The sequence below is a fragment of the Nothobranchius furzeri genome, chromosome 4 (genome assembly GCF_043380555.1).
Source record: "Nothobranchius furzeri strain GRZ-AD chromosome 4, NfurGRZ-RIMD1, whole genome shotgun sequence".
Taxonomy (NCBI): Eukaryota; Metazoa; Chordata; class Actinopteri; order Cyprinodontiformes; family Nothobranchiidae; genus Nothobranchius; species Nothobranchius furzeri.
Window position 1 is genome coordinate 88,440,216 of NC_091744.1, and position 22,137 is coordinate 88,462,352.

The 22,137-nt window shown below is 44.3% G+C and overlaps 1 protein-coding gene across 3 annotated transcripts in view; it reads right to left on the reverse strand.

Annotated features, from left to right (window-relative positions):
- Positions 1 to 870: 870 nt before the first annotated feature.
- Positions 871 to 22,137, reverse strand: part of tmtc2b (transmembrane O-mannosyltransferase targeting cadherins 2b) — a 104,806-nt gene continuing 83,539 nt past the window's right edge. For all 3 annotated transcript variants that reach the window (XM_015965467.3, XM_054733508.2, XM_015965468.3), the window contains 2 exons: positions 11,058 to 11,121; positions 871 to 5,222 (listed from right to left, as the gene is read on the reverse strand). In XM_015965467.3, the coding sequence (XP_015820953.3) occupies positions 5,043 to 5,222; positions 11,058 to 11,121 (244 nt within the window). In that variant the 3' untranslated portion in view covers positions 871 to 5,042. The remainder of the gene's footprint in view (positions 5,223 to 11,057; positions 11,122 to 22,137) is intronic.

Genomic DNA, 22,137 nt, shown 5'->3' on the forward strand with positions numbered 1-22,137 from the left:
TCTTTGGGTGCGAGACTCAGATAATCCAGGTTTAATCTAATGCTGGGCAGGATAATAAATTGAAGGTGGAGGGGAAAAAATCTTTCCTTTTTTATGACAATACAATGCTAAAATTGAAAAAAAGATTCCACACCAATCACGTCTCAGAGGACAAATACATTTCAGGGTTAAACTGGAATATTTAGTATTTTTTTACACTTCAGTATATCTTTTCTTTCACATTTGTGCACATCTGGTTTTCTTGGCCTGAATATGTTTGATGGGCAACGATTTTAGGAGTGGATTTATGTTAGCAAACAGTTAACTGTAGCGTGCCTCTACTGGCCAACATCAGCTTTCTCAGTTTCATAAGAAGCACCTGTGTTTGCAGAAGACGGGTAAAAAAGACGGCGTGAGCGGCATCTGTGCATTCATGTCCAATAAGAGAAGCTGGGCACCATGGTGAGCTGGGATCACGGGAGCAGACGTGTGGGAGACATCACAGGGCAGGCTTGTTTTCTTCACAGGGAGCGGCCTTTTGCTTCTCAGCGGGGTCTGAGCTGTGGGGGTGGGAGGCATGGAAACCCACCACCAGCCACATGTACACTCTGTGCTACTCCTTCCATATGGGAATATTTACATGTCCTCTTTGTTGCTCAGAGATCAAAGCAGCGGAGATTCATTTGGGTTGCTTTTATGACACATTTTAGCACGTTGCAGAGGAAGGACTTTAAACGCCCTGAAAAACCTGGGCAGGATGCAAGGCCACCCAATTAAGTCCAATATCCCACATGAGCAGCCTTACTTCCAGGGTGTTTTTAAAATATAAGCAATCAAATTTATCAGAGAAGTACAAAACAATAAAAATAAAGAAAACTTGAAACAAAATGCCAGTTTTGGTATATTATTGGCTTTTATTTTACAAAAAAGGAGGAAAAAAAGAGCTACAAATCTTGACAATCTATACAAACTTTCAAAAATATGTTTTTTATTTAGTAAATGCTGTGATCAAGTTTCTGCAATAGCCCACTGTTTGAGATCCCTGAGCAGAGACACAGAGTGAAACACTTATTTTTTGACATTTCAAACAATAAAACTTGCGTTTCTTCATGAGTTTGTATTTACATAGGAAATAAACATGTTTTGACTGTGTGTGCGTGTGCATGTGTGTGCGTGTGTGTGTGTGTGTGTGCGTGTTTGTGTGTGTGTGTGTATGTGTGTGCGTGTGTGTGTGTGTGTGTGTGTGTGTGCGTGCGTGTGTGTGTGTGTGGGAGAGAACGTAAAGAATCAAAGTGAACTCTGATCATCCTATTCTTTCTGTATCTTCATCATCATCATCATCATAGTGAAAAACAGCACAGTGTTGACAGCATTTTGACACAAGTGAAAACTTCCTTTGGGGATGAAGCTCTGTAAACAGGTACAGTACGGTTGGGAACATAACTGTGACTTATCTCAATATTCACCACAAATGTATGTCAAACTTCCGTCTAACCAACTTTCTTCATTTTACATGTAAACACAGTGCCAGCTGGTTCGCTCACTAAATAACAAAAAACAATAATTTACAACAAAACGATTCTAAAACAAAGATAAATGAATTAGACCAAAAAAAGAATCACAATTACTATACAACCTCTGATGAAAGTGCTGTTTCACTTCTAAATGCTGGCAATGAAAACAAGTAGAGGAGAACTACACAAGAATATGTACAAATAAAAAAAAGTGGCAACTCTTCTGGATTTTGGTACTGAAACACTTGGCTCAGTCACTGAGCTTCTATTTCTGGCTGCTTTTTTGCTGCATGATTTTCAGCATACTATACAAAAGTTAGGTTTATATATTAGGATTCATTATTACAAATAAAATGAAATCAATTAATTCCAACAAAAAAACATAAAGACATTTTCCCTTGAATTCAACGACTATAAAGTGTTGAGCATCAGCAACGTTTTTGTGTTTTGGCAGCAAGAACTCATCTGTCTGTAAATCATACTCAATAAAGTCTGTAGGAAAGTGGGAAAGCTGTGCAGCGGAAACCTAAAGTGCCAGGATTCATGTTTTCTTTTCTTGTGAAGGTGACTTAAAGAGACAAAGTGTAGTTTTTACCATAAATTTCTGGAAATATCCATCAAAATATTGTTGAAAATGAATCAAATGATGCCCATTTGTTGAAAAATATTGGCGGCTTCACAACATAAGACAGAATCAGGTCTAAAATACATGGGAGTGTGTCTAAGGGTGTTTCTCAATATCAAGGCGCCTCGCCTTGCGGTCATGTAACGCCACGTGACACGGGAGATAACGTTATATTTTATACGAATTAGTTTCAATGTAAATATATAACAAGCCTTTTACTTTTTAAATTGTGTATATGTTTGTTAAATTAAATGTGTAAGCAAGTTACCACCTGCTAGCCACCGAAGCTGCAACTACTAAGCAACGAACCAACCATAGATAACTGCTTTGGATCTAAATAAACATTTTAAATGAGTTGACTTACTTTTAAACTTGAAATTTGCCCCCAAATTAGCTGCCAGCTTCTGATCCACCATCCTTTAGAAAATACTGCAGTGTATTCTTGGTAATTTTTGACCAAGGCTAGGCTATAAGACACCTCCCGTGTATCCTTGTCAGCTAGCTAAACGACTAACAAACAGACGCCTTGGTAGAACATGAACATTGGAACACGTCTTGATGGTTCCTGATGACGTATTTCCAAGGCAACCGGGGCAGGGCCAAGACATCAAGGCGAGGTTCCTTGGCATTGAGAAACACCCTCAGTCCTCTGGCTGTCGCCATGTTTTCTTCTACGGGAGCCCATGAGAACACAATGCACTTAATGATTTGTACAAAACGGTTCCAAAATTTTCATCATTTTCAAATGATGTCTTAAACGTTTACCGCTTCACTTTTTGCCAGTGATGAAGGGAAGTCTGATGTGCTCGTTATTTAGCTAAAGTTTGCACTCCCTAGGGCTTTTTGAACCTAATGTGCAACCGTTGGTAAGGTCTTACTCCAACACAAAAATACAGCTTACTTGCAACGATTTAGGTATCTACTGCCCCCATCGCCAGGAAAAATACACACTGTCACTTTAACATTTGCATCAGTAACTTACCATTGTGTTGGACAGACGTTGCCATGGTGACTTCTTAAGAACAGAAACATGATTTCACAAAATGATAGGTCAGATATTTTGAAGGTAGGTTTTATGGAAATGTTATGACACAGTTGTTGAAGGTAGCTTTTTAAATAGACTCAGTTAGGAGAAACAGGGATTTGTTCTGCTAAAACAGATCAGCTAACCATGAATCACAATGCGACCAGTCACAAATGCTTTAGAATAATCCCTTTCTCAAAACCATTTATGCAAATTCTACTTTAAAACTTTTACATTTTATCTTCTGTGCTTTTTCAGCTGGCCAGATGTATGTTGCAAATAGCCATGTGAAAACTGTAGGGTGCAGAAGTTTATGAAACACCATTCACATGAACTGTTATAATAAATCTGAGATGTTATGACTGCAGAAACACTTCGTAACTGACCCTGCTGACCAGCTAGCTCAGCTGTTCCTGGGCAGAGCTAATCTCTGCTAATCTAAAAGCTGATTTAGCTCAAGAGGCCATTTAAAACATACAAATGTTTGACGAAACACACTTAAAAGTATCAGTGCTATCGCTTTAAAGTCATGAAACTGTTTATTTCCTGTTTCTATCCAATAAAACATGATGTTTGTCACTAAACCCAGAGTTAGGCCATGCTAATATTAACTGCCAAAGTGTGTGTACTTTACCTTCTCGGTGGCCTAATGGTAAAGTGTCCGCCCTGGGACTGGGAGATCGGGGTAAACAAAACCTCTTTGGTACCTTCTTGCTGTGTCTGATTCCATTTTTGGTTCTTTTTAAAACACAGAAAAGGTTTCTTTTAACCTTGCTTGCTGACAGTGTTGTTCACGGCTGCAAACTTCCTCAGAGCTGACGCTGAATAAACGGAGAAGGAAGTGACGCCACCATCAGCGTCAGCTATGAGGATGTTTGCAGCCATGAACGAAACTGCCAGCAAGGTAAAAAGAAACTGTTACTGTGTTTAAAAAAGAACCAAAAATGGTAAACAAAACCTGGTCGGGTCAGACCAAAGACTTTAAATATGAGACCCAAAGCCTCCCTGCTTGACACTCAGCTTTAAGAGGTTGGATTGAGGGGTTAAACTACCAAATAGTTCTCGAGTGCAGCCAAAGCTGCAGCTCACCGCTCCCCAGATGAATTTCAGCAGGGGCAGGGAGGCCCAGACTTCCCTCTCCCCAGCCAATGGGCCAGCTCCTCCGGGGGAATCCCAAGGCGTTCCCTGGCCAGGTGTCCTGGGTCTTCATTTAGGAATTCTAACCTTTTCCAACTCAAGACCACGGTCTCGGATTTAGAGGAGTTGATTCTGATCCCAGCTGCGTCACACACTATAAACTCCCTTTTTGAAGTTCTAACTAATTATATGGACATAATTTTGTTGCAAATGCACTCACTTAGGATAAGAAACAATATAAATACTGATGCAATTTCATTGTTTTGCATTTAGGATGAACTAAAATCTCCTTTTATTCAGGGTATTTTCCTTTAATCATCACTAATGAGCAATGTCTGGTCAAAGACAGATCAGCTAAGAATAAATAAGCTTTTGTGCTTGCACTTGATATTCTCTTCACTCTTCAATTTAATCTCAAACTGCAGGAGGGTTGTACCTGTGGCCTTACTTCAAGTTCAAGTGTTTTAGAAGAAAAAAAAACCCTTTGAGAGCAGTAAATCTGCAGGAAAAAATAAACTTCTTCAGAGTCTAAATACCACACTGTGCCTGACTAAAGTAATATTGTGGAAAGATGCTGGCTGGAGGTGTTTGCAGAGCTCAGCAGCGATTAGTAGAGCCTGTGCAGCACAGTCCTAAATTCTCTGCAGAAATCCTTCCGCAGTCTCTTCTATCTCTCTTGGAGGAGTAAAAGGAATGAGGAGCACGCTGGCTGTCTTTTCCCTGGGTCTGGGGTGCAGATGGCGAACGGGCAGGCAAGAAGAACTCAAAGGCTCAAGGTCCTCAGTCCCTGTTTCTCCATGATGTTCCACAGCTTACGCAGATTTGACTGGGTGATGGTATCATCTGGCTTTAGCTGAAGTGCCCGGAGGTAATTGGCTTCAGCTTTCTGCAGTTTCCCGTTGAGGTGGAGAATCGCTCCAAGGTTCATCAAGGCTGCAGGGTACTGAACCAAAGCAGAAAAAAAGAGTTCTTTTAGGACACGATCAGTTTGACATTCAGATCTACAGCTGGGGTCTAAATTCAGATTCACTGTTCTGCTCAAAAATGAGCAAAACAAGAAGAAGGTGCCCAGGCATTTACATGACAATAGTCATTTACAGACCAAAACTCATTTGTTTAGGCTGGAGACATTATTTAATTCAATATTCTAATTGCACCACATCGGGGGCTGATGCATGTCATCTATTTACGTGGCATTACTTGACAGGAAACCCAATTTTAATTCTAACCCAGTCGTCGTCGTTGTCTTCCTCCGCTTATCCGGGTCCGGGTCGCGGGGGCAGCATCCCAACTAGGGAGCTCCAGGCCGTCCTCTCCCCGGCCTTGTCCACCAGCTCCTCCGGCAGGACCCCAAGGTGTTCCCGGACCAGATTGGAGATGTAACCTCTCCAACGTGTCCTGGGTCGACCCGGGGGCCTCCTGCCGGCAGGACATGCCCGAAACACCTCCCCGGGGAGGCGTCCAGGAGGCATCCTGACCAGATGCCCAAACCACCTCAACTGGCTCCTTTCGATCCGGAGGAGCAGCGGTTCTACTCCGAGTCCCTCCCGAATGTCCGAGCTCCTCACCCTATCTCTAAGGCTGAGCCCGGCCACCCTACGGAGGAAACTCATTTGGGCCGCTTGTGTCCGCGATCTTGCTCTTTCGGTCATTACCCAAAGCTCATGACCATAGGTGAGGATTGGGACGTAGATCGACCGGTAAATCGAGAGTCTGGCTTTCTGGCTCAGCTCCCTCTTCCCCACGACAGATCGGCTCAGCGTCCGCATCACTGCAGACGCCGAACCAATCCTCCTGTCGATCTCCCGATCCCTCCTACCCTCACTCGTGAACAAGACCCCGAGATACTTAAACTCCTCCACTTGAGGTAGGACCTCTCCCCCGACCCGGAGTTGGCAAGCCACCCTTTCTCGGTCGAGAACCGTGGTCTCAGATTTGGAGGTGCTGATCCTCATCCCAGCCGCTTCACACTCGGCCGCGAACCTACCCAGCAAGAGCTGAAGGTCAGAGCTGGATGAAGCGAGGAGGACCACATCATCCGCTAAAAGCAGAGACGAGATTCTCCTGCCACCAAACTCGACACACTCCACACCACAGCTGTGCCTAGAAATTCTGTCCATAAAGGTAATGAACAGAACCGGTGATAAAGGGCAGCCCTGGCGGAGTCCAACCCTCACCGGGAACAGGTCCGACTTACTACCGGCTATGCGGACCAAACCCATGCTCCTCTGGTAAAGGGACTGAATGATGAGGACTTAAGTCAAAGCATCTGTTCGAGACAAAATGACAAAAACGTCACAGCTGATGACTAAAAACGGTTGTGTAGTAAATGTTTTACATTGTGGGGGAAAACTGAGTCACCACAAGACCCTAAGATGGATCGTCTGAGCTGGATCACTTTGTTTGGTGTTTGGTAACCAAGCTGCTCTGATGTCCCTGTGTCTGCTCTGTGGCCATCCACGTCAGAGGGAGCAACCACCACCTTCATGTGGGCTGAGATGTTTATTGCTGCTGGTGCCAACGGGTAAAAATGATAATCAGCAAGACGAGTGAGTCATGGGGATGTAAGTAACAGGAGTGACTGGGGTGCAATCACGTCCATGAAGTATGCAGGCCAAGGGAGGGGCAACATCTGATCACCATTTTAGTTTGAAATGTGGCAAAGAAGCGGTCTTATGTGCAGAGAAGTTTATGGGGTTGTTTGTGATTCGTAGGCACAAACAAGCAAAACCTATTAAGCAGATTCAGTAAAACTGGCAATTTTTCTTTCTTTTGGCAATAACTTTTTGGTGTGATAATAGCTTCAAATTAATCTTAATTTAAAATGTATTAAAGGTTGCATCCTAATCCAGGGGCTGCATCCTTTGCATTTTAAGGCAGATTATGTCACAGGGAAGTGACAAGGCTGTCCGAATTTCCCCCAAAATTTGAAGACAGTTCGGGCAAAGGTTATCCCAGGAATTCCTGCAAGCCGAACAGGAGATTGTTTTTCTTGTAACGATAGCGGACGAAGCGAGAGATGATTTCAGTTTTACATGTTCGCATATTCATACCTATAGGTAAAAAAATAAAAGTGTTAGTATTGTTAGGCTTTTAAGTTTGCATATGAAAAATAAAAGTCATAAATATAAAACGAGCTAGTTTGACTGGTCCCATGTTTCTTTTCAGCTGAGTTTAGTTTTAACGTGTCTTTAGCGCTGCCGTGGTTGCTAGGCGACAAGACATTTGCCCAAAAGATTTACAATAATGCAGAACTGATCATCTCCCATGTTCAATTGCATTCCCTAAATCTACCCTGAAGGCTAAACACTTCCCTGCTTTTCTTCTGTACTTCTGCGTGCATCCATAACTTCTTTGATTTATCTTCTTGCACTTTTTCCTGGCTCACGTAACGCTCCCTAGAACGTTGTCTTGTCAACGGCGTTTGTTTATTTAACGTTCTTTCTTCATTTCTGCACACACATTTGCCGTTTTGGCTGCCGACTGTTGCCAAAGAGAACGGCTAGGCTGTAAAGCAACTTTAACTGTGTGGACTGATTGCTCGATGGGAAGCAAAGTTGAGGAGTAACTTGACCTTAATAACTTGAGAAAGAATTTATGCACAGAAAATTCCTCAGATCTGGAAACTTTGAATGGACAAATGCTGTAGGTTGCAGAGAACAACCAACTCCAACAAGAATCAAGTAGGATTTGGCTTGTGATGCAAGAGCGAACTGAAGGACTAAAGGACTAAATCCCTTGAATGGAGGGAATGGTCTTCTCTCAGTCAGGCAGAACCAACATACGGGCTTGATATAAAACAGCAGAGCTTTGGGAGTGTTGAGAGTGGAACTGCAGTAAAGCATGAATTTGTGATTAAAGATGGGTTAAAGCAAAGTCTCTTTGGACAGACGTGAGTTTAATACTGAGGGAGGTGAGTGAAGATGTTAAACGATAGACGTAATTTAGCAAAATGAAGAAAAAGACTAGGAGGCAATCAGGTTTCAGCATGGCTGGCAAACTGTGAGCATAGCACCTGATAAGACATGATGCCAAGGAACATTGACTTGATGTCTTGGTCCCCTCCTAGTTGTCTAGAAGATAAGTCATCAGGAACCACCAAGGGATGTTCCAATGTTCATGTTCTACCAAGGCATCTGTTCTCCATTTGTTAGCCGTTTAGCTAGCTGAGCAACGATACACGAGAGGTGCCTTGTAGCCGGCCTTTGGTCAACACATCGCCTTGCAAGGCCAGGCGTCTTGACAATTAGAGACACCCACAGCTTTATGGAAATTACACCGGCATAACTCAGAATTTATGCATTTTCGAAAATGAAAAAGGAAATCTTGAGTGACATCTCTAAAATGTTGTCTCCAATTTTATTGGATACAAGTTTCATCTCTGAGTCATGCACTGAATGTAGTTTTCTAACAAAAGCTACGAGTTTTGAATTTGGTGATCAGGTTATTTGTTCTAAGAACAATTCAGGCAGATCTTAAAATAAGCTCCAATAGCAAGAACATAATGTGTTTGGTATTTTATTTCCTTTGCTATTACAGGAGTAACAATTCTTTTAAATATTCTTTTTCGGAGCACCAGACATATTTCTACTTCACATCAGTTTGCTCCCTGAGCCAAGAAAACCAGTATCTTATCCACAAGGTGTTTCTGTGTTTTCCCCAGTTGTTGACTTTAAAAGTTTGAGTTATTTTTGAACATGCATGGACTGTCCCGACTCACAGTGGGGTTTCAGCCCATGAAGTCAGCTCCAGCCGAGAAGCTTGGTTCTTTGTCTAATGCAGCACAGCCCAAAGGCCTGATGATCAAAGTTATTCAGGACATTTCTTTCACTTCATCTGCAGCATATGAAGATTTCACTTTATTTCTTAATGACATCATTTTAGACAGGAGGTACATTTTTGCAGGTTCACCTTGATAAACATTGTTCTTGACTTGGACTAGCTGCCACTTCAGTATTACCCCGGTTTCACAATGAGAGAGTCTTGGCAACGGCACGGCTTCCTCGCTGTGCTCTTCGCTGGACTCGCAATATCACACGATTCCTCAAGACTTCAGGTCACGGTTTGTTAATGCAATCCGTCAATCAACCAAAAAGAAGGAAATCACGGTTTATGTCACTGTTTGATGTCATATATGGTGTTGTTCCTCTCCACCACCAGGAATAAAGCCATGAAAAAAAACACAGCTGCTGTCCTGGAACGATACTGTGATTACAGAAGCTGTTGGGTCACACGTAAGCTTCATATATATGAAATTGCATCACTGCAGTACTTTTGTTTAGAAAATTACTGGGGATTTTATGTTGAAACAGTGTGTGGTTTCCTGTCCACCCCTATGTTACTGTAGAAATTGACGTGTCCCGGAAGGGGCTCGTGGCAAAAATAGAACCCGATCCTATCTTTAGCGGCGCGGCGTGCCGCTTCTGGGACTCACCTGGAAATTGCCGTGTCGTTGCTGGTTTGAAACAGCCCATAGATTGTAACGGATTCTATTTGAGCAGTGACGTTCCGCTGCCGTTCCATGCCGCTGATTCTTTCAGTGTGAAACCGGCTTACTTTAGCATGACGCTTTAACATTTTACTGAGTTTATTAACACACATCTGAATCTAATGCATAGCTTCTCAAAGTCATGTACTGACAGTTTAAAAACTCTTAGCATGCAATTCTTTCTTTTCATCATTTGATTTCCCAAATAACAGTGAAATACAATTTAAAAGCTATTGCATTCATCAATGAACACAGAAAAAGCCAAAATCGAGTCAATATTACAAATATGTAGCTCTTCTTATTGTGAAATCCCTTTGTCTAAGCTATCGTTAGCTGTTGTGAGTCAACCCTGCCTTGTCTTTTAACAAAATAAACCACTGAGTGGATTAAAATAAAAGTCTTTGACAGTAATAAATGGATTTATACCTACAGCTGGTTAACTTTTACTCAGAACTACGGTCAGTTAACCTTAGCAAACAGAATGATGACTCAAAAGAGTTTACGGGTGTGGAGCTATAATTCGATGTGCCAGGAGATCCATGAAATCGTGCAGAACATTACGTTCAAGATTTGATAAAAAGCCATTGACTCCATTATTTCTCAACATTATCCTAATTTAAAAAACTAGCATAAAAGGAAGCAGGCAATATGCATTCCTCCATGAAATGGAAGCTTATAAGATGCAAGAGTTTGACATTTAGAACAACAAATGGATTCAAAGATCAACTTCATGGCTTCTGTGGGGACGTGAAGCCCCAAGAATTTGTTAATTTCTTTTTTCTGTTGTCCTTGTTTGTAAATGTTATACTAAGACTGGTGTGCGGGCAAAACCAAACGATTTTTGTATAACATTGTGAAGACATTCAGTCACTAATCAAAGGTGGTTGTTTTGGTGATCTGAACACAGGAACAAACAGGGGAACCACATGTTAAACACACTTCCACCCTCTGTGGCCCTCACTTACATAACTCAACTCATCCCATTGACGCTCTGAAAGACAGAACCCCATTCATTTCCAAAATGTCATAAGCTCCTGACTGAGTGTTATTGTCATTATTCTTTCCAATCTGCTTACGCTAGACTTTCCTTTGAAGTTGCTGATGGATGCTGCACAAGTAAACTTCTGAGTTGAGTAAAAAAACGACCCCTCATTACTCTAAGCTCCACAGACAATGAATCCCATTGTAAGGAGGCCAGTCATGATATTGGAAAAGCCCCCAGTCTGTGATTGCACACTGTCCATCAAAGTAAATAGTAATGAGGAAGAATAGCGAGTCCGTTTTACTCACGTCGGGTCTCAGACTCGCTGCTTGTCCGTAATACTTCTCGGCCGCCTCATTAAGGTTGGCTTGTCTGAAAACGGAAAACAGAAAGAGGCGATCATTACTCATTTTTATTACCCTGGGCTTCAGATGAGGCCTTGAACCCAGTGTGTTTACTGGTTCCCAGGGGTCAGTGGGAAAATAAGTTGGGGAAACAGCGTGAAGGATGGGAAAAGCTGATCCAGTGGTCTGCAGGTTTCTTGCTCGATAGCATCTTTCACTTGATAACATCTGTGCTGAGCAGTGCACAACAAACACTTTCTGCTCTAATTGAACCCTGAGGTCGGGACAATCTGCTCACCGGGGGCTTGAGAGAAATGAAGAAGTCAGTGTAGAGGAGCAATAATCATTGTGTTTTACTTTCAGTCACTGAAGACAGACAGATGGTATCTGTGACTTTAGTCATGGTAAACTGCTGAAAAAGGTACTTTTCAGCTGTAGGAGGAAGGCACAAATGCTGTATATTAGGGTTATTATCTTCATTTATAAAGCTGCCGGAGTCACACAATCAGAGCTCTTCACCAAACATTTCCTGTTGGAGTAATAATATTTAGGGTATCTCAGAAACTGCCTTTATGGTCCACAGCTGCAGACATTTTAGTGATGGTAACAACTGGCTAATTGTAAATAATTTAACGTCAAGGACAGAATTGTCAATGACAGCATAAGTAGCCCCTCAAATAACTTAGATCAAAGGCTATGAAGCTGATGGAACCACGGCTCCATTTGGATGTCAAAGTCAATTACAACTCAAGTGACCCAAAATCCAGTGAATTTGTGTCTCCAGACATCAGTTCTTTAAGAACTGAGTTTTTATATATTTTTGACTAGTTTTTGACAGGGTGAGGAAAACAAGAAACTTATAGAATTGACTTAATTTTTCATAATGTTTTAGATCTGTTGCATCAAAGTTTCTCAAACATGAAGGAGGTTAGAAAGCAGCACTGCTTTTGCTTCTTTCTGCATGTGAGATCAATTTAAGGGCACGTTTACTCTGCATGGTTAAACTGCAAATGCATCAAATAGGGAGCTTTCAATCTTTTGTAGGTTCTTGCTGTGTTTGTCTTCTAATTCCATGTTTGGTTCTTTTTTAAACACAGATACGGTTTTTCTAAACCTTGCTGACGTTTTGTTTGCGGCTGCAAACATCCTCAGAGCTGACGCTGATGGTGGCGTCACTTCCTACTCCATTTATCTGCGGGCAGCAGAGAACGACAACGTCCTCTGCTCCCCTCTCCGATGATGCAGTCCCATGCACGATCCAATGTGTAAACCCCATCGTCTCTGTTCATGGTCCCACATCCACATCTCCTTATCTCTATAGCTTCCTTCATCCATCTTTTGTATTTCTGATGTTCGTTGTTTATGATCAAGAAGCAGAAAGCACAATAAAGAAGTCAGCCGTAACAGATCACTGCACAAGAGAAAACCATGTAATGGACTGGGACAACACAAGGATCATAAACACCGAACAACAGAAATACAAAAGATGGATAAAGGCAACTATCGAGATAAGGAGACGTGGATGTGGGACCATGAACAGAGACGATGGAGTTTACTCGTTGGATCGTGCATGGGACTGCATCATCGGAGAGGGGAGAGCGGGCAGCAGAGGGCGACAACGTCCTCTGCTGCCCGCAGATAAACGGAGTAGGAAGTGACACCACCATCAGCGTCAGCTCTGAAGATGTTTGCAGCCTCAAACGAAACCATCAGCAAGGTAAAGAAAACCCTTATCTATGGTTAAAAAAGAATCAAAAATGGAATTAGGGAACTTTCAAATTGTCTCAAACATTGGAGAATGTTCTCAATTCCCCCTCAGCGCTAAGGGTCCTTGTTGTCAAATGTCTTAAGCCAATATACTGTATAGCACTCATCAAAGAAAGAGAATCACAATGTGCTTCACAGAGATAAGAAAAGTTAAAATTAGAGAAACAAAGTTATGAAATTATAAAATGATCATAAGTATAAAACAAATAAAAATTATTATAAATTTGAGCTAAAAAGAAGAAAACAAAAGATTTTAGTAAAAACAGCTTTAAATAAAAGGCTCTTCGGCTGTTTTTAAAGGAAACCAGACTGTCAATACTACGTAAGGATGAAGGAAGATCATTCCAAAGGGGGGTTCCACAAAAATAAGCAATCAATGATGAACAAGAGTCTGCCTCTAGACCTGCAGAAAAGGGACACACAACAATACAACAGGAGCAAACAATCACTGAGTCAACCTGAAGAGGAAATATTAAATCAACATTGTTTTACTGAACAATCACGATATTAAATCACAGTGCATTTAGTGCCAACCACAGCCTTAAGACCTGTGTTGAACGTGCCCAAGTCCATACTTATGAGAGCACCGTGTGAGCACCTGAGTGTGTACACGTGCTTGTTTATGTAAGGTTTCTCTATAGGAGCATCCAATAGAGAGTGTGAGGGGCCACAGATCTGCCCCCTAAAGATGTGTAGGAGACGGGGGGAGCTCCAAGTCCCAAAGATCCAGGAGCTGCCCCAGAATAGGGGCTTCATGACTTAATTTTTTTAAAAGTTGACCGTCAAGTAATGAAAATCGAGTCAACTTCGACTAGTCGTTCATGATGTCATACACGTCGGAGTGTGTGTGTGTGTGTGTGTGTGTGTGTGTGTGTGTGGGGGGGGGGGGGGATCTGGGGTGGTTCGCTGGAGTTTTTGACAATTAAAATTGCACCCACATTTTCGAAGTTAAACACATCTCTTCAAACAACGGTAGTTTCTGCATCCTGCTTCAGCCCTCTCCCCTCCCCCTGCTTCAGCCCTCCCCCCTCCCTCTGCTTCAGCCCTCTCCCCCTGCTTCAGCCCTCCCCCCTCCCTCTGCTTCAGCCCTCTCCCCCTGCTTCAGCCCTCCCCCTCCCCCTCCCTCTGCTTCAGCCCTCTCCCCCTCCCCCTGCTTCAGCCCTCTCCCCCTCCCCCTGCTTCAGCCCTCCCCCCTCCCTCAGCTTCAGCCCTCTCCCCCTCCCCCTGCTTCAGCCCTCTCCCCCTCCCCCTGCTTCAGCCCTCCCCCCTCCCCCTGCTTCAGCCCTCTCCCCTCCCCCTGCTTCAGCCCTCCCCCCTCCCTCTGCTTCAGCCCTCCCCCCCTCCCCCTGCTTCAGCCCTCTCCCCCTCCCCCTGCTTCAGCCCTCCCCCCTCCCTCTGCTTCAGCCCTCTCCCCCTCCCCCTGCTTCAGCCCTCTCCCCTCCCCCTGCTTCAGCCCTCCCCCCTCCCTCTGCTTCAGCCCTCTCCCCCTGCTTCAGCCCTCCCCCTCCCCCTCCCTCTGCTTCAGCCCTCTCCCCCTCCCCCTGCTTCAGCCCTCTCCCCCTCCCCCTGCTTCAGCCCTCCCCCTCCCCCTGCTTCAGCCCTCCCCCTCCCCCTGCTTCAGCCCTCTCCCCCTCCCTCTGCGCAGCAGCTAAAGTCCTAAAGAAAAACTGCTACCTGGGTTCATATATATTCACCTTATGAGTTACCTTTGAACTGCAGTTCTAAAAGATCTACCGACCCCTAAAACAGCAGAGTGCGCGCCGGCCGCATCAGTGATCGGCGCGTCACCGGAGGCCAGAACAAGTGATGCGCTCCGCTCCGCAGCAGCAAAAAGCATCAGACACAAATAAAAGACAGAAAACATAAAAGGAAATGAGCCGACATGAACGATTGCGTGTTAAATATGTTTTTGAGGTGGCGACACCTGATGTGATAATGTTACTGTGGCCGTGCTCAGGACGCATGTCCGGAGCACGTCAACAATCAGAGCTTTGCATGCGCAAGCTGGTTAAGGTTAGGATGGGGTGAGGGGAAGGTTGAATCGTCACAATTCGGTCAAATATCCGTTTTACGGCGGGCGTCAGATACCGACGCTCTGGCACAGCGCGTCGCCTCCCGATGCGCAGGGTCTCATCACCTGCTGTCTTTTCCGAGGGCTGCATCTTGTCGGTCATTATCACGTGACAGCGACTAGTCGATGACAGGCATAAAAAGTCACTACAGAGCAGTGAAGCCGGTTAGTCGACTAGTTGATACAACCCCTACCCCAGAGCACATTGACCACAGGGAGACTGTAACCAGTGTAACCGGATCACCGTAGTTACCGGAAGTAATTCTGGTCAGACGTGCAGTGCTGCCGAGCCAGGTGTTTCATTATGAGGCAGCTATAATTGGGGCGGGTTGGATCTAGCTGCAGAAAGCCGAATGCCTCTTCTTGTGTGCAGACGTGGGTGCAGCTAAGGCAGTGGTGAGTGACCTGGCCTTGCATTATTTTAGTTACATAAAGGTTGTATTTTTAATTTAATGTTTCCTTTTTGTGAAGCGTGAGCAGGACTGAAGGTTGAACAAACAAGGAATGTACTTTGGCGAACTGAATGCCGATGAGGTACTGGTTTAGAGTATTTATAGCATTTTGGTGTCTTTTTAGCGTAGGATTAACAATGTGTGTTTGTTCACAGATCTTAGCTGCTACTGTTTTCCAATTCCTTTATTACTATTTGTTCATTCTTTTTTTTTTTTACTGGTCATCTTCGGGGGGAGAGGGGAAGGAAAACTATCCCGTGAAGCTAGTAGTTAGCTTGATGACATTGCTGTCTCATGGAGGTAGTTAACTGAATTTAGAGTATCCGCTGTAGGGGTTTGTCAAGGGTTTTACTCACTTCTGGGGGCGTGTGTATGAGCTTTAGTTAAAGGGAGCGCTGGGTGTTTTCCTTTATATTATTGTCTTTTGTGTTGGTTCCCTACAGCGGCTTGTGTTTTTAAATAGTAGTTGGCTGGCGTTGTGTGTGTGTGTAGTCCCAGGGCCAGCAGTGTCGTAGCTCCTCCCTCCTCTCTCTCTTTAGAGTTTTAGACCACTCCTTTTATCCCTATCTGTTTTTAGTCAATCTTATCTGTGGTCTTTGATGTGTCTTGTTAATAAAATTATTGTTAACTTGTGAACAACGGTCTCTTAAGTGTTACTACCTATGGTGTAGGATCGAAGCATCCAATCCTCTGGGTCACACAAGAAAAGCCCCAGCCCCTCTCATGAGGCGCAGAGGATTGCCCCGGGGGGCCACAACCAGCAACTGGCAGAGTCCCGGGAGATAATCAGCGGCAAGCCCACAGGTCCACCCACAGCCGCCCACCCCTAAGCAGACCAAGCCCGAAACCCAGCGACCCAGAACCCAGTGACCCGGGACCCAGGGGGGCCCAGCCCCACCGGGGACCCAACAGAGCCCAGGGACTCAGATCCCACCAGGCAGTCACCGGGATTGATCAGACAGACACCAAAAATCTTGAACCCCCTGACCCGGGAGCCGCGAACACTCAGGCAGATCAAGGCACCACACCCCACACCAAATGTGGCAGGGGAGGGGAGGCAAAGATGTGTAACAGCACAAGAAGTCCGAGGAGAGGGGAGGAGTCAAAGGCCCCACCTGCTATATACAGTCATATACAGACTAGGGTTGTCACAGTAACCGGTGTAGCGATAAACCCTGGTTTCTTCTCCTGGCACTCACATAGCACAGTCGCTTCTGCTTTGCTCCCTCATCTTTTTTTTCCCCAAGGCTCTTTGTCCTGTCTGCCTACAGAGCGCTTCTCTGCATTTCCTCTGGAAATCACTATTTTTCAGAAATGGATTTAATTAATTGGTCATTCAACGCGATTGATAAGATTTTTTCTACGATGAGAACGGAGGAGGGGGCTCCCACTTGCCCTCATGGGACACACGCAGCGGGATATATGCTCTAACCCTAACCCCACAGACTGGGACATTACTCGAGGTGAATCGTAAGCTGGACAATGTCTTAGCTGCGTTACCGGTGTTAGTGCGCAAAATGGATATAATCTCGGAGAGGGTCACCGGACGGTGTGGAGAGGTTTAATCACCCGAATTGGCTTCACTGGAGGACTGGAATGACCAGTTACAGACTGAAGGCAGAGGGGAAATTATCTCTGCCTGACCCAAACAAAGTCTTGTTATCCTAATCTGACGCCATGCAGTCTTGAAGCTGCAATCAATGAACCCATGAAGGAAGGAATGCAGACAGATGCTGTGGAAACCCGTCCTACCCCCCCCCCCACCCTTCAGATTGTGGACTTCACAGCGAGGCCATCAACCTGCAGGAATGTGCTCTATGCTCCTCCCAAGATCTCTCTCCCTCCTGTGGACACAGCTGGCTGAGCGCCACACATGGCTGCTGGCCCTGGATAAACAGGATCCCAGCCCCCCCCCCCCCCCCCCTCCACTAACGGAGTCTCATGTTGTGAATGTTGAAGTTCGTGCTTATATCTTTCAGGTGGGTTTTTTTTTTGCATAGTACAGCTACGCCCTGTTGAGAGTAACTCTGGTATGCCTTTTTTCCCCTCCCCCAACCTATCCTCATGTAATTCCTTTTCGTCTATTAAGGTAGCGCGACTCGTGTTGCGAATGACCGCAGTCACCAATTCTTGTCATGTGTCTTGCCCATGTATGTCTGATCTCTGAATTGTGTGCACTGAAACTCAATTTTGTTTCTCTGTATGCCTTGCACATGTGGTAGAAATGACAATAAATGACTTTGACTTTAAAAAGTTGACAATAATAACAACCGTGTTGTTTTTAAAAAAAGAATTATCTCGGTGGATTACCGTGGCTGCGATGTAGGCGTAGTGACCCTTACCAGCCACCGTATCATCTGCTGAAGTTGCCAGCGGCACATGCGCACTTTGTTGTTTACAACCAAAACTTTCTTGAAGCTAAAGCTGAAATAATGGTCAAAGGAGGAGACGGCAGCGCTCAGGACATTTATTATCCCTCAAAGAAGACAAAGTGGGAAGTACGGGCATCTTTTGGATATGTGAAGAATGCCGAGGGACAGCTGATAGAAGACGGCTATCCTGTTTGCAGCACGTGCAGAAAAAGTGTCTGTGAAAGGCAGCAACGCTTCAAATCTCATGATACATCTGCGTGACCATCACCCACAACTCTACAGTCAACGCAAGGCAAGCTAACGTTAGCGTTTTAGCTAAAATGCGTGATCCGAGGATTTGGGTTGAGGGAGAATGCAACGAGTCGCTATATAAAGCAGCCGCAGCGCCGCTACCTGCATATAAACCGTGTCGCGGACACCGCCATGTTGAAATGACGCTATGCATTACGGGGCTCCCAGGGGCAGATAAGAGTTGGTCTCTCTCCGAGAATAATTATGAATTTAACGATTACTGCCTGATGACATTTTCCCACATCTGCAAAGCTCACTGGAAGGACACAAACCGAGGACGATATTTTCCTGATATAGGGTTTATTACTCAAGTAAGGGTAAAAAAGTATCTGATTACAAGGCTACTTGAGTACTGAGTATCATCTGATCTAATATTTTTAAAATGATGACATCAAACAGACATAAAATAAGAAGTTATGGGCAAATATTGGTATTTTAAAGACTAAAGGGGAAAAATGTAAACAAATAAACAACATAAAACAAAATAACACATTTTAGGCAAAATTTAGACACAAACTGAGGACAATATTTCCTGATATACAGGGTTTATGTAGTTGTCTGAAAACGTAACACGTTTAAAAAAAAGCTGCGATAATACCAAAAACTAATGGTAATTTTGGTCACAATAACCGTGAGGTTACATTTTCACCCCGTGACAACCCTAATACAGACACAGTCACACACTCCCTCATGCTCATGCTCACACATACACATACAACCTAAGACTTACAAAAATAAACACTAGACACCCACTCATGCTCCCCATAAACACCCTATTCACTCTGGTCCCGGTACTGCTGCACAAAGGGTACAATTGTCGCGTGCCCGTCCCATTTACCGGTTCCTTTAAAACCCAGTTCCGTTAGAACTTATGAGACGGTGCATCCATCAGGGTTCGGGGGTGTGTCGGCGAGTATAATCGTACTAGACCCGGGTTTGGACTATCTAATTAGAATCTTGTCTTTTATTTTAAAGGTGAAATGACTTGCACGAATAGCCAGCCCCAGAGTGCTACACTTCTTTTAAACTCGTTACCTTTTGGTTAAGATACTAGAGAGAAGTCTGGAGGCAAGCCAAGCCTCTCAGCAATTGTTTGGGTTATCCGGATTAATTGCGCCTCTAACAGCTTATGTGGGAGGTTGGTAACTATAAAATGATTTATGCTAGTTGATCAGGCTATCATAAGTTTATCAATTTATTTATTAATCCAAACTTCCAGCTGATTAGAGACTTTTTCAACCTGCAATCAGAGCCAAAATAACCTCGAATATTCTGCTTTTATCGCCCTTAAGACAACTCGTTACTCGCAAGGAGGGGAAGTTAGAACTTCCCTTATCTTAAGGTTTCTTTATATTATTCTGTTATAAACTGTAAAGTAAGTCCTGATAATTCAGAGACCGATCTTCGACATGCTTACCTCTGTGCAATTATGGCCAGGGCCCCAAACGTGAAGCTTTAGAGAAAACCTGAAAGAATCTGGATTATGTTTCTTTTTCAAAAAAGGTTTATTACAAAATCAAAATACAAAAAATGGGTAAAGTGAAAAACAACTGCTATCCCCCACGGAGGAATTAGTTTAAAATGATTAAATAAGAGTTAGTTTACACCAGCTCTTGTCTTCTCAGAATCTCCCCAAGAACTCTCTCAGCCCGATCTGAGCTGCATCCTTTTATATCATTTCTGAGACTGCTCTAAACAATGTAAGAGTCACAAGTCATTCTCTCCTGACAGTTTAGGTCAAGGGGTCATTTACCAAGTACACTTTTTTAGCTCTACATAAGACATTTGGTATCATTTTCACTACATGCAGTATTCACATGAGGGCACAAAAGTTACATGCTGCACTCCTGGAATGAGAGCACAGGTCATAAATCTTCATGTTGGTAGCAAATTGTAGATCTTCCTCCAGCATTCCTGAGAGCTTCTGGGTCCAGTTGGACTTTCCTCACTCCATGCCAGTCCTTCTTTTCCCGCCAGAGGTGGAGTTAGGGGCGGGCCCAGGGGTGGGTCCATGGGTGGATCCACAGAAGCCAGCCTGTCTTTTGACCCTTTGCCTAGTTCTGTCCTCACCAGCAAGTCCTGAACTATTGTCCTCTTGACCCTTGTATGACCCTTGTCTCTGACCACTGTTTCTAAGCCTCGACTGGCTGCTGGGACTTGCAACACAATCATCACCGGTTCCCAGAGTTAGCTCCTTTCTGCTGGGGTGCTGACGAGCAGGCTCCCCCGCCCAATGCTGAGCAAAGCAACCCACCACCCCAGACCCCAACCAGATGGCCAGCTCCCCCTCCTAGCCTCCAGCCCCGGGAAGCCAAGCAACAACAGAGGTGTGCAAAGACCCCAAGTCTCCCTTCGCCTGCTCCAATACAGTGTTAGTGCATGTTGATGAGGTGTTACAGTAATCTAGATGGGAAGAGACAAAGGCATGGATGACCATTTCAAGTTCATGTGTCTTTACCAACCTTTGCGGTTTGGAGATATTTCTTAAGTGATAACTGCTTTGGACCAGCGTTTTTGAGTGGCCTTCAAGAGACATTGGTCAAAAACAGCACACAAATTCCTCACGTCTGACTAGACGGCAGAAGATAAATGACCAAGTTGTTGACAGGCATTCAGTCTTTTCAGATTTTAACGGAAGGAAATTACCTTCTAGCCAGCTGGTAATAACTGACAGACTTTTTTGAATTTAGAACATTTTTATAAAATTGTCATCCAAACCTTCTTTGAAAACTTGCCCAGTACTGTTGCCTGCATCTAACCCCCACCTGGACCTGGATCTCTTCCCAATTTATTGTGTGAGAAACAAAAAGTGTGTGTGCAAAGTAACATTTGAAAATCTTCTTCCATTTGGATTTTTTCAACCAGTTGTAAAGAGTCACAGTCCACTAAGATACTGGTTTAAGCCACAGAAGAGCCGTGTGGACCTTATAACAGTCCAACCAAGAAAAGACTGACAATCTAAAATGGCATTAATACTTGTGTTAAAACTTGCTTAACTGTGACGTAGACATTATGACTTCACTGAATTTTTTAATTAAAGGAAGGACACGCTTTCCCCTGCATTTCAACATTCGTGCTATAAACATGCACAGATTTATCTGAAAGCCAAACAATCAAAACTCAAAAGCTCAAATTGTTTGCACACATTTTCAAGCTTCTGATTTCTCCCTGTAATCCCTTTCCTTCTCCTGTGTGGATTCACTTGTGTTTGCATCAACCAGAGGCCTTTCCACATCAGTGTCCAAGAAAAATACATAAAGAGCAAGGGCTGCAGAGAAGTGAGACCCATGCCAAACAGTTAGAGATGAGCTGCCAGGGGTCTGAACCCTGGAGGAAGCTCTCTGCACTGGATAGTGTTACCCCTTCTTTCCACTGGCTCGTAACTGCAGCAGCACGTCATAGCTGCTGATAGGAGCCGCTGTGGTCAACAGAACCTTTTCCACCGGAGCCGTCAGCAGCGCGAGTCGGCCGCGTCTCAGGAGCAGCATGTCGCGGCCTTTACGCGCCGGTTCTATTTTCTACGCACGATACCGCTGAAACGGGTCAAGTTCCACATTTTTGGGGAAGGAAAGACAGGAAATCGGACGCGGAAACGGAGCGAAGCTCCCGAGATTTTCAGAAAAAAGAAACGTACTTCCGTCCGGTTGCTTTACTTTAAAAAAGGTTACTAACTGTGCGTCCCCGTGAGAAGTTATCACCTAGCTAGCGGTCTCCTTTGTTTTCCAGGTCCATATTGGCGATTATAAAACGGACAGAACATAAAACACAAACCATGTTGTAGTTTTCTCCTGCTTGTTGTTGTGTTTACTGACGAAGTCACTCGTGTGACTTCGTGCTCGGTCGGTGACAGCTGCTCCCCTGCTGCTTCGCGTCTCGTGGGAAGGGCCGAGCAGCAGCTTACGCGAGCAAGACGTGCCGCTGCAGTAACGTGCTGCTGACGGCTCCGGTGGAAAGAAGGGGTTAGTGGTATGGATGCTGCATCATCAGAATGTAGATGAGATTAAACGAGGATCTCTATGATGGATGAACGAATATTTAATCAGTGAGGACTGTAAGCTGCCACATTGCTTTACAGTGTTTACACGTTTCTA